The 13,094-nt window shown below is 48.4% G+C and overlaps 1 protein-coding gene across 1 annotated transcript; it reads right to left on the bottom strand.

Moving 5' to 3' along the window:
* Positions 1 to 672: 672 nt before the first annotated feature.
* On the bottom strand, positions 673 to 7,220 carry LOC122391723. The gene is made up of 3 exons (XM_043385925.1): positions 7,053 to 7,220; positions 6,310 to 6,467; positions 673 to 1,176 (listed from the first exon to the last, which is right to left on the bottom strand). Exons 1-3 carry the CDS (start codon positions 7,203 to 7,205, stop codon positions 1,110 to 1,112), a joined length of 378 nt encoding a protein of 125 aa, XP_043241860.1. The 5' UTR covers positions 7,206 to 7,220; the 3' UTR covers positions 673 to 1,109.
* Between the last annotated feature and the right edge of the window lie 5,874 nt (positions 7,221 to 13,094).

Genomic DNA, 13,094 nt, shown 5'->3' with positions numbered 1-13,094 from the left:
GTGCTGGCAGTCTCCCCGGCGGTCGCTCCGACAGTCTCTCAACAGTCTCCCCGCGGCAGTCTCCCGGGCCTTTCAGGTAGACTGTCAGCAGTCTCTCTCTCCAGTCTTCTCGACAGTCTCTGAGCAGCCTCCCCGAGTCTCTCAGGCAGCGCTGCCGGCCCAGGTGATCTGCCGAGCGGAACCGAGCCGCTGACCGTCCGGTCACGCGCGCAATCAACCGTGAACGCTGACCGAGGACCCCGCCGAACGATCCGTGATTAATGCGCACTTTATTGGGGATTGCATGCCGAGATTTTACGGTACTTTTGTTGGCTGACTTCTAATATCTGTCACGGTTTGTTAGGCTGAGTAAAAGTTACGTTTTTATTTACAAACTTTCGCAATTCGATTAAGAGCCAATGAGACTTCATCTGAATTCTGAACCGTAACTATGTTTTCATTCACTAATTGTTACAGAACTTTAATTGATTGCTGAGTATCGAATCATAACCGGTAGCAGCTCGAATATAAAGCATAGAAAATAACGATGGTTTTAAAACGCGAATAGCTACTGTGAACATTATACGAGGAAGGAAATCACGTATTCGTGAACAAATACTCGTAGGTATAATAAATACAATAAAAATGTGAAAGTTTACAGTAGAGCTGCATGGGAAGTGGGAGACACACTTCGGACACGTAAATATATTCATTGGCTTTTTCCACAGGAGTTGCGAAAATGCAATCGCTGTTCCCATTCTTCACACTTCATTGCTAATCACATTGCAAATGTTAGGATCGTATGTACCGTTACCCTCCCGAAAACCTTGACTCAAGCCCCGCTATGTGTGGGCTACACCGCTGTGATCACTGATTAAGAGGGGTTCCGTTCTCAATACATGATGTCAACATGGCTTTTGCACAGACTTGGATTTAATAATATCCAAAGTAAAGAGAGCCGTCATGATGATCATTGTCTCAGCGGGTATGCATGCAGTGACATTTGAAGGATTATCAAACGACAGTGTTAGCTCTAAGCCGCCACAATGGCATGGTAAAAGCGTTTCATTATCCATACCAACACGGAACACATATTGCACGGTTTTTCCTTCACTTCTCTGCAAAATTATTTATAACGCAAATGACACCTTCTCCTCCGGGCCACAGCTGTCGTCCCCGAACACACATCCTTGACACCTGGAAAACACGAAAAAATGGCGTCAAGAGGCGTTAACGTAAATTCATTTCAGTTAAACTTAAGTACTATTTATGTCTTTTTGTCTTACTAACGTTTGTGAGGCTGAAAATCCAGTAAGTTCACGGTAGTAATTTCCAACTGAACGCATATATTTTATATTCAGCTAGAACGTTTCTTTGAATGTTTTCAAAGAAAACATTAGAACGTTTGCATGCTTTCTTATTTGATTTAGAAAGGCCCAGCCAATGTTCATTTCGAGCTGCTTTAGTATTTCATTCGCTGAGAATTTATCTTGCATTAACCCCAAAATATAGTTAAGTCCGTTGCCAGGTTTAGTCAGCATAAATCCACTGGCGGATCCAGGGGGGGCCACCGGGGCCATGGCCCCCCCAAAAGCCTGAGAGGGGGGGCCAACATATCTTTTGGCCCCCCCCAAAACGCTTGGAGAAAAATTAATGGGAGAAGGTTGCGTAGTAGATACCTACTAGAATCAGCAGCGTGATTCAATAGCGTAGAGAAAGTCAGGGGCGCGGGAACTACTTTCAGACTGGGGGAGCACACCATAATAGAGATCAACCTAGGGTCCCCCCAAATCTAGTTTTCTCACCGGTTTTAGGCCACTTATTTTTCATCCCTTGGCTTTTTCAACAAAAAAAAAGAAACAGTTGCAAAAAAGGACGGTATTCCGTCTGAAAGTTGTGGGGGCACCGCCCCCACTGGCGGATCCAGGGGGGCCACCGGGGCCATGGCCCCCCAAAAGCCTGAAAGAGGGGGCCAACATATCTTTTGGCCCCCCAAAACGCTTGAAGAAAAATTAATGTGAGAAGGTTGCGTAGTAGATACTAGAATCAGCAGCGTGATTCAATAGCGTAGAGAAAGTCAGGGGCGCGGGAACTACTTTCAGACTGGGGGAGCACACCATAATAGAGATCAACCTAGGGTCCCCCCAAATCTAGTTTTCTCACCGGTTTTAGGCCACTTATTTTTCATCCCTTGGCTTTTTCAACAACAAAAAAAGAAAACAATTGCAAAAAAGGACGGTATTCCGTTTGAAAGTTGTGGGGGCACCGCCCCCACTGGCAGATTCAAGGGGGCCACCGGGGCCATGGGCCCAAAAAGCCTGAAAGAGGGGGCCAACATATCTTTTGGCCCCCCAAAACGCTCGAAGAAAAATTAATGTGAGAAGGTTGTGTAGTAGATACTTACTAGAATCAGCAGCGTGATTCAATAGCGTAGAGAAACCCAGGGGCGCGGGAACTACTTTTAGACGGGGGGGGGGGGAGGTCACACCATGATAGAGATCAACCTAGGATCCCCCAAATATAGTTTTCTCGCCGGTTTTAGGCCACTTATTTTTCATCCCTTGGCTTTTTCAACAAAAAAAGAAAACATTTGCAAAAAGGAGCGGTATTCTGTCTGAAAGTTGTGGGGGCACCGCCCGCACGGCCCCAGAGTTGGGGGGGGGGGGGCAAGCTGCCACCACTGCCCCCTCCCCCCGGTTCCCGCGCCTATGGAGAAACTACCGGGTTTACTAGCTTCCTTCATAAAGTGTCGTCATGTCTTATCGTCACCCGAGAAGGTCTTATTGCATAAATATCGATTGAGCTGTCAAGTTAACAAACTTGCTGTGGCAGCCTGACCTGACATGACCCGGCAACTTTTCATTCACGGAATATGCGCAATAAATTTTTTAGGAAAACTCACTGAGTTTTCGTTGAAAAAAAAACTTGTTTTGTTTCGTAATTGTACAAGAAGCATATGAGGGACCTTTTTGTCCCTTCCTGCGAAACGGTAAAAGACTTATTTCGGTCACAGCTCAGGCCAATCTCTAAGGGTCAGTCGGGTCACTTATTTCTTAAAAGGGTCCTTACGGCATCCAAGGACCAATTCCGGCTTTTGAGTGCGCCACATCAGCATTTGATGCTACGACAGATGTCGAAATCTGAATATATGTTACAGGCCGTATGAAAATTCGGTCCGTTTGCAAACGGCCTGGCCCAGTCAGGCCATATGAAACTACCTGAAAACACCGGCCGTTTGCAAACTATGACCTGAAATATCAGACCGTTTGAAAACGACCTAGTTAGTTTCGGCCTAGCGGATCCAGGGGGGCCACGGGGTCATGCCCCCAAGCCTGAAAGGGGAACAACATATATTTTTTGTCCCCAAAAACACTTAACCCGCGCCCAGATGGGGTCTGCCGAGCAACGCGGTCTGATGGGGGGGGGGGGGCCATTTTGCCCCCCCCCCCTCAGATCTCGAGAACCACGCAACATAGCGACAAGCGGTAAACGGTGTTGGATAGCCCCAACGGGGAACTACCTTGTGACCCAATTTCATTGACCTCGGTCAAACCGATGACGTCACAGGTCAGGTCAAAGGTCGAATTTTCACCGTTTACAGGCATTTCAAGAAATGCGTTGTAAAATCGTGTAAAATGCATTTCATTGAAAATCATCGATGGGGAAATGTTCTTCAAACACATATTTTGCTATTTGAGGTCACTGATACCAGGTCAGGTCACAGAGGTCAGGTCACTGGGGGGTCACAATATGAAAGTGTCGTGTGATACATGTTTTATGGTCCATTTTACATGACAAATGCGATTATGTGGGTCAGACAGACTTTAGGGCCAGCTTAGGTCACGTTTTGGTCAAGGTCAGGTCAAGGTCAGGTCAAGGTCAGGTCAAATTAGGTCAAATTTCAAAGTTGATATTTTTGCATAAAATGGGTATCGATTCGATGCAGCTCGTCACGGGGAGTTCAATGGTGGTCTCCGTTTTGCGCTACGAGGTCTAGAATTGCTAAAAATTGAGTTCAAAAATTTGACGTCATCAATTTTTAACAGTTTTTTCGCTATAACTTGGCCAAAAAAAGAGGTATCGATCTAAAATTTGGTATGTATATCGAAGAGCGCAGGGACTATCACATATATTCCGGTTTTTTCGAAATTCGAAATTTTTTTGGAAATTTTTTGAGTTTTTCTAAAAAAATCAATTTTTTTGATTTTTGGGGGTCAAAATCCAAAAATTTCGAAAATCCGAGATAGCAGTTTTGTAGCCCCGTCTTTTGTCTACACAACCACATAAAGAACTTTAAAATTGCTTGTTAACTGTAGAATTGGTGAGCGTTTCAAGATGTCATGTTTATTGCTCATTTTTACTCGAACATGACCTCAGTTTGACCTCAATAACTCCTGACCTGAGGTGACCTGTGACTTGAAATTTTGTGTGAAGGTGTCAAATTGATGTCCGGTAAGGTACCCAAAATTTGGCGGCGCTGCGCGCCGCCGTTTTCTCGCTATTTAAGAAAAACCACAGGGGGGGGGCCAAAATGGCCCCCCCCCCCCATCAGGGCGCGGGTTAAGAAAAATGAATGTGAGAAGGGCGTAGTAGGTAGAGAGAAAATACCGTATCATTAAAAATCTGTGAGCTTGATAAAAGTGTTGGTCTTGTCTTCACCCAAGAAGTTCTTATTGCACACTTTAACCATGGATGAAAGAACCTTCATCCCCAGGTTCTCCTTCATCCATGCTTTAACTCTCGATCGACGTGTGAAGTTATCGTGTAAGGTATCATGAAGCCGATCGCGACGAAACTTTAGTACCCTCATGGTGACAAAGTCTGAAAATTTTATGACCCTGACCCAAGTGAACTTTGACTTGTGGCCTATTTCTCGAGACTATCCGTGCGTTCGGAGAGCATGGAATATTCACCGTCCCCGGGAATATTCCCCGTGCCGCGCGTTCGGAGGCGTATCATCTCTCTGAACGGCTAATCTCCGGAAATATTCCGCGCGCATGGAATATTCAACGGATTCCACGTGGAATGTGCCTCTCCGAACGCACCATATGTTTGGCCATGTTGGAGGCCATGTTTGGCCGGAATAGCGATTCGGCGTATGTCGGCTCACATTATCCGCGCTTTTATAGTTTTTTCGTGGTTTAAAACGCTCAAACATGTGATATGATGTTGCTCCCACGCATTAGGGCGGATGCCAATGCCACCTTACGGTCAAGTCAGGTCATTGACCTTTGATGACCTCGGTGCACTTTTCCGAGTTTAGCATGTTTCTAGGATAGTTTCGTTTAGCTGATTTTGAATTTAGCATTTTGCAGCCATTTGAACATTTACGAAGTAGTTTTGATGCCTTCGTATCATGTTACGTAGCTGCCAGTGGTAGTGGACACCTGCTATACGGACGCCCATAAGTACCCCTACTGGTTGATCTGACCTGACCTGCCCCGACATGGCCTAAACGCATGAAGACATTATCTATGATCCAAACTAACATGAAATTTGTGATCAGCACAAAAAAACGTATTTCAGCCTTACTTTAGGAGGTTCTGACAGGTCCTGATTTTCCCGTCTTTTGGGTCTGTGACCTGACCTGGGCGGTGTTTCACGGCACGCTGCCAGTCGCTGCCAGCGCTGATGGCACTTTTGGTTTCAATGGAGACATCAACAAGCCTATACCCACAACACTACCGAAGGCTGACCTTAGCTCGCGGAATGCGCTGTCAGCGGCTGTCAGCACGACCGTGAAACACCGCCCTGGAAGGTCAACCAATGACCAAGGACCTTAAAATCGGGTATCATCGGCTTCGTCTCGTCACTCACGGGCAACACGCCTGTTTTTTTCCGCGAGCTCTAGCTTAATCAGGGGCCGAAGAACGGCAGGGGGTCCAACCGACACCTCCCAGCCCGCGGAGGCTGCGCCACGCACCGACCCGGAGCGGGCTAATTGGTCGACAAAAGCAATTTGAAGTGTTTTCAAAGTAATATTTAGGCTCGGGTTGGGTGGGCTACCATTTGTATATTTTTTTATTTTTAGTTTAAAAAAATATCGTTTCAGGGCTGTGACGAAAAAATAAGTGGCCTAAATCCGATGAGAAAACAGGATTTGGGGGTACCCTAGGTTTGGTTACTTGCAGGAGTTGGCCCCCCCCCCCCAAAACGCAAGTCTGGATCCGCCAGTGCATAAATCGGTCCTTGAAACCGATCATACGCGTGAGCTTCCTATAAGACTTCAAGACAAAAAACAACTTGGCCATATTTTTCGAACATCTGTCGTGTGTAGGCATCTACTTAAGCTATCTGTCCACGTCCCTTGTCATCACAATGGCAACTCACATGACGTCGACGTAGGCAGTTTTGGCCATCTCCTGGAGGACGGAGTCCTTATCGGGGTAGTCGGTCTGGAAGATGTGGCGGTCCAGCACCTCGACCACCGAGGGCGCCCTCCGGTTCACCAGCAGCTCACCCTCCGTCGAGCCCGTGCACACCGTCGCCTGCATAGGACGGGATAATGTCGGGACTAGCGACTTATCCGACACAGACTAAAGGAGGTTATGCGACTAAACGTGTTTCTTTTTACATTTATTGCCCAATTTTTCCTCACCACTGCCCGTTTATTTCCAAGCTGAGTGCTTATACCAGTCCCGTCCGGTTCCAGTTGCAGTTCATTATCGTGCCGATCTGTTGCCTTCCAGGCTCCAGCTCGCTATCAGCTCTGCCCGTTTTCTTACCTAAGTTTTTACTGGTCTCGTCCGTTCGTACCAGCTTCTCTGGTTCCTCCGTCCTCAGTTCCTTGTTGGAGTTGGCTATTCCTTTCCCGAGAGTGAGTCTGCTCATTGTCAGTTCTTACCGATGTTTTCGTCGTTTTTCCTCCCACAGTTTCTCACCAGTCACGTTTGTCGATAGTTCAGTTATGTCTGTTCCTTTCTCGAGAGTAAGCCATGCAGTTCCTTATCAGGTCTTCCCGTTTATCCGTCTATCTTACCATCCACGTCTCAAGAAGAAACGACGCAGTCCCTAACCAGTCTCTTTCGTTCCTCTTAGTTCCCATTCTACCCGATCCTTCCTCAGTTTCTTACCAGTGCGATGGCTGCGAGGCCGACCAGAGTGACGCGGAGGTATCCCGTAGCCATGGTGTTGCCTGTCGGATGGTCTGTTTCGTAGTGACGGACAGACGGACGGTCACCGTCAGCCCTGCGCTGCCAAACGGCCCGATAATATCGGACCGTCATTAGAGTAATGAGTGTCGCCGGTGCCTCCAGCTGGTCCCACATGTGATGGGAGCGGCACAGCTGTGCGACGGAGGGGCTTCGTGATCGCCAGCACCTCGCCAGCAGGGGTGGACACCGGACATAGCCGAGGACCGATGGCCGAGCTGTCTCAGAGTCAGCTGTTTCATGTTTGCTCACTTTGCAGGATAGGTGCGATAGGTGTCTACTTAATATCGTATCTAATAGGTACCTACACGTCTGATGCTTTCTTACCTACCTTCGGCTACAAGTCACTTAGGTTTCTTTCAGTTGCTGTGTAGAAAGAAACTGTATTTTTACATTTAACCCATTAGATACGCTTGGCAGCTTTTGCTGCCACAGGACAAAATAGCGCCGCATTCCTAAACGTTGCGGTGAACTTTCAAACTTCTCACCCGTATGGAAGACCAAAACAATGCACGTCATGTGCGCTCCGAATTATTGATCGAGAAAGCGAACGTGCTGAGAAATAAACAATTTATCGCGGGGGTGCAAGGGGCGCGCGATTGCGGTCGTGCGGCGGACACCAAAAAAGTCAGTTGCGAAGGTGGTGTGAATAAATGTTACCTTTTTATTATTGATTATTGTAAAGAAATGTGTGATTATCAATGGGAAGAGCTTAGGTGCGACATCAATTTCTCTAAGCATCGCCAATCGTGCGTTATATTTAACCCGCGCACCGACGGGGGTCTGCGCCAACTTAGTACCGACGGGGGGGGGCGGATGACCGCCCCCCCTGAGATCTCGAGAACGAAGCAAGATAGCGACAAGCGGTAAACGGCATCGGATACGCACGGACAAGGTCTACAATTTTTACTAAGGTCATTTTCAGGTCAGGTCAAAGATGACGTCACAGGGGTCGAAAAAGTCAAAATGGCGGCGCTAGATATGGAGAGGGTTTTTCTCGAATAACTTTCGAAGTAGTCAAGATAGGAACAAACTAAGGGCATCATCGTGATCCTCTCGTCAATCCGCATCGAATGATATATATGTTGACCTCGAAAGGTCAAGGTCAAAGGTTGACCTCAGGTCACGTGACCTCGAGGTCATCATGTATATCATTCGATGCGTCTTGACGAGCTGAACACAATGAGACCACCCGCGCGGCTGTATCTTGTTCCTGTAAGGAGTTATTGGCAAAAAACCTTTGGTGACCTTTGATGACGTCACATGACCTTACAGCTGCCCAACAGCAAAACAGACCTCAAGGTAGTGAAGGTTGATCGTATGTGAAGTCATGTATGGTATATGGGGCCATTCCGACCCGTTTTAGTGGTAAAAACAGGGAGTTGATTTTTCCCCCATTGACTTATAATGGGAAGGTCGCGAAATTGACCTGACCTTAGGTCACCGACATCAAAATTCCGAGATATACAAATTGTAGCTACTAATGACCTTATAACATCCTGCGACTTTCAAAGGCCTCCGACATCTACTGTAGCTCTGGCACGGTGACAAAGTTGCAAAAAAGTGACTTGAGGTTGGGTCATTCAAAGTGACCTGGTGACCTGACCTTAAAAGTTAGGAGGTTCAAACTTGCACACCATGTGTAAAATTGATGAGAGAATAGTCATACCAAATTTCGCGGCGCTACGCGCCGCGGTTTTCCCGCTATCCGCGAAAAACCTCAGGGGGGGGCGGATATCCGCCCCCCCCCCCCGTCGGTGCGCGGGTTAAGTGGCAGCAAAAGCTGCCAACCGTATCTTACGTAGTCAAAAATGGAGCAGTTACGTCCTTTTTGCTATGCCATTCGTGAGTGAGCAACAATGTCTGGCTTTATGGCTCATAGTGTAATGCCCCATTTCTTTGCCTTTCCAAAAATGGTCATTACCGGGGTTTCTGCTATTTATTCTTGTCTGCAGAGTATTGCATACCAACGCACTACCAGGCGTGTAATGTATTCCGCCATTGCTGAAGCAGGGACGTTGAACGGAGTGGTGCGGACAAACTGTCATCAGAGGCTCCATCCCTCAAGGGGCGCGCCGTCGCCTAAGGGAAGGTGGTGCCGTGGCTCTATAGATGAACGGGAAGAGGGGCGCCTGCTAGGCCTGTTGGGGCGCCTTTGAGGCCTAACTATGGGGTCGCCCCGCCCCCCGCCCCGCTCCCGCCCCCATGCAAAAGAGGGGCGCCTACGAAGGTCATGGCCATAATGGCGCATCTGCACGAAAGAGGGGCGCCTGCATGCCGAAGAGGGGCGCCTATGAAGCCCAATGGGGCCCCTCTACGAGAAAGAGGGACACCTGTAAGGTCATAGGGGTGCATGTAATGTCCATAGGGCACCTTTATGCGAAAGAGGGGCGCATTGCATATGAAAAAGAGGCGCATTGCACAAGAAAGAGGGGCGCCTCTGAGACATATAGGGGCGCCTTTGATGACCAAATGGGCGCTTACATGGGAAAGAGGGGTGCCTATTAAGATTAAAGGGACGTCCTCCATGTGAAAAAGGGGCGCGTGGGACTTGAGCGCCCTTCCGAGCTGTCCGTGGTCGCCGGAAAGTTTGTATATGTCCAGCTCCTGCTGCACTATCCTCCAAAATAATTCGATTGGATTTAGGCCAGGACTGTTCCTAGCCAAGTGTCCTTCCCCCAGATATCGGACAGCCGGTCCTGGCACCACCTAGTTCCGGAAGATCGATGAGATGGGGTACCGTCCAGCATGAAAATGCTGTCCGACCTGCGGGACACCATGCGCCGTTGGAGCACGGGGTAGTGGACTTTATAATGCCAAATGCACGCTTTTCAGTATGTTTTCTAGGTAGTAGTCGGGATCGACTCCGTCTTTTGCTAGATCACGTCCAGCTGGTTCAGCTCAGGCCCTGCTAGGACATCGTGATCGTTCGACATACCATTGCGGCGAGAATTTTTCGCAGAAGTCTGTCGGAACTTGGGCCGCGTTTTCAGCCCATGCTCGTTTTGGGGGTCTGTGTGGTGAATCCATTGAAACGGAGACTCGTCGCCGAACTAGACCCGCTTCTACATACCTACTCCGTTTCCACTCTTCTACCGGCCAGATTCTCCGTTTCGTGCAAATCTGAGGGCTCTGGGCTTGCTGATTTTCGTTATTTTGGCCGCACCAATAGTCAAGCGCCTTCAGTCCAAGGGCATTCCTCCCTTATCAATGGACAACATTATCCGAGTGATCATTATGAATAAGACTTCAGATTCTCCGCAGAACGGTCAGACTTCCCAGGTGCTTTCTTCATGACGATCTTGGCGACGGTTGAGACGCAGGAGGACCATGCTGATTGGGGCTATGCGTGACGCTACTTGTCCATAAACTTCTTCCACCAGCGCTTGTTGGTGAAAACGGGGGCTTAGAAGTGTGAGGCAGCGTCCTTCCATGTGTTGCCACTTGCCAGCTTGGAGCATGCCAACAGCGCAACTACGAACCTCTCAACTGTAAAGCTAAACCTTCATGCTTAGACGTTCAGTAAATGCGCCGTTCAATGGTTAAACAATTACCCATGCCAGTGACCCCCATTGGTAAAGGTCAGCTTTTCAGATAATCTCCGCTTCAGAGAAAGACTCAGGGACACAATTCGTTGAAAGGAACGCGATATTTAGGAGCACATTGGAAACACGCCAAGTTGCTTTAACCCATTAGAGCCGAAAACTTTTTTTGTCGACTTTCACTGCGATTTTAACATATGTTTGTCAGGCACCCTTTAGGAGAATACATGTGCATTTTTAGCCAGATCACGAAACCGGAAGTGTACGTTTCCGGTCTGGCAGCTTTTGCTGCCAAGCGTATCTTACATAGTCAAAAATTGAGTGGTTTGTCACATTTCAAAGCACAAACATATCAAAACCGCGAGGAAATGATCTTTCGATACCAACAACCTTTGCCACAGAGTGTCTCCTGTTGGTGCATGTACAATTTTCACGAACTTTTTTATTAACGTACCAGATATGATCTTGAATATGTGTAATTGTTCGGATTTCCATTCGACCGTAGCCTGCAAATAACGACCGTAGCCAATAATTCTCAAGAATAATGAACTCAAAATCCAGACCTCAGCTAACAGTTCAGTTCGTTCTGAGAGATCACGTTCTTTCTCTCATTATTTCAGCTCACACGTGCTTCCCCTCCCCACAAAATCTTATATAGGATGCGACGAAGGTTTTGATGACTTCCGTCGACCGTTTATTTAACCCATTAGATACGCTTGGCAGCTTTTGCTGCCACAGGACAAAATAGCGCCGCATTCCTAAACGTTGCGGTGAACTTTCAAACTTCTCACCCGTATGGAAGACCAAAACAATGCACGTCATGTGCGCTCCGAATTATTGATCGAGAAAGCGAACGTGCTGAGAAATAAACAATTTATCGCGGGGGTGCAAGGGGCGCGCGATTGCGGTCGTGCGGCGGACACCAAAAAAGTCAGTTGCGAAGGTGGTGTGAATAAATGTTACCTTTTTATTATTGATTATTGTAAAGAAATGTGTGATTATCAATGGGAAGAGCTTAGGTGCGACATCAATTTCTCTAAGCATCGCCAATCGTGCGTTATATTTAAGTGGCAGCAAAAGCTGCCAACCGTATCTTACGTAGTCAAAAATGGAGCAGTTACGTCCTTTTTGCTATGCCATTCGTGAGTGAGCAACAATGTCTGGCTTTATGGCTCATAGTGTAATGCCCCATTTCTTTGCCTTTCCAAAAATGGTCATTACCGGGGTTTCTGCTATTTATTCTTGTCTGCAGAGTATTGCATACCAACGCACTACCAGGCGTGTAATGTATTCCGCCATTGCTGAAGCAGGGACGTTGAACGGAGTGGTGCGGACAAACTGTCATCAGAGGCTCCATCCCTCAAGGGGCGCGCCGTCGCCTAAGGGAAGGTGGTGCCGTGGCTCTATAGATGAACGGGAAGAGGGGCGCCTGCTAGGCCTGTTGGGGCGCCTTTGAGGCCTAACTATGGGGTCGCCCCGCCCCCCGCCCCGCTCCCGCCCCCATGCAAAAGAGGGGCGCCTACGAAGGTCATGGCCATAATGGCGCATCTGCACGAAAGAGGGGCGCCTGCATGCCGAAGAGGGGCGCCTATGAAGCCCAATGGGGCCCCTCTACGAGAAAGAGGGACACCTGTAAGGTCATAGGGGTGCATGTAATGTCCATAGGGCACCTTTATGCGAAAGAGGGGCGCATTGCATATGAAAAAGAGGCGCATTGCACAAGAAAGAGGGGCGCCTCTGAGACATATAGGGGCGCCTTTGATGACCAAATGGGCGCTTACATGGGAAAGAGGGGTGCCTATTAAGATTAAAGGGACGTCCTCCATGTGAAAAAGGGGCGCGTGGGACTTGAGCGCCCTTCCGAGCTGTCCGTGGTCGCCGGAAAGTTTGTATATGTCCAGCTCCTGCTGCACTATCCTCCAAAATAATTCGATTGGATTTAGGCCAGGACTGTTCCTAGCCAAGTGTCCTTCCCCCAGATATCGGACAGCCGGTCCTGGCACCACCTAGTTCCGGAAGATCGATGAGATGGGGTACCGTCCAGCATGAAAATGCTGTCCGACCTGCGGGACACCATGCGCCGTTGGAGCACGGGGTAGTGGACTTTATAATGCCAAATGCACGCTTTTCAGTATGTTTTCTAGGTAGTAGTCGGGATCGACTCCGTCTTTTGCTAGATCACGTCCAGCTGGTTCAGCTCAGGCCCTGCTAGGACATCGTGATCGTTCGACATACCATTGCGGCGAGAATTTTTCGCAGAAGTCTGTCGGAACTTGGGCCGCGTTTTCAGCCCATGCTCGTTTTGGGGGTCTGTGTGGTGAATCCATTGAAACGGAGACTCGTCGCCGAACTAGACCCGCTTCTACATACCTACTCCGTTTCCACTCTTCTACCGGCCAGATTCTCCGTTTCGTGCAAATCT

This window comes from Amphibalanus amphitrite, unplaced genomic scaffold (assembly GCF_019059575.1).
Source record: "Amphibalanus amphitrite isolate SeventyFive unplaced genomic scaffold, NRLGWU_Aamphi_draft 000451F_arrow, whole genome shotgun sequence".
NCBI classification, from domain to species: Eukaryota; Metazoa; Arthropoda; class Thecostraca; order Balanomorpha; family Balanidae; genus Amphibalanus; species Amphibalanus amphitrite.
This window is presented reverse-complemented; position numbering and strand designations above follow the sequence as displayed.

Bases quoted from the DNA above. Each gene is read 5' to 3' on its own strand.
- LOC122391723 (XM_043385925.1), bottom strand. From the start codon at position 7,205: ATGACGGTCCGATATTATCGGGCCGTTTGGCAGCGCAGGGCTGACGGT. The intron at 6,468-7,052 runs GTAAGAAACTGA...CGTCCTATGCAG, and splicing joins GCCTCGCAGCCATCGCACTG to GCGACGGTGTGCACGGGCTC. The intron at 1,177-6,309 runs GTGAGTTGCCAT...CGTGTTTTCCAG, and splicing joins ACTGCCTACGTCGACGTCAT to GTGTCAAGGATGTGTGTTCG.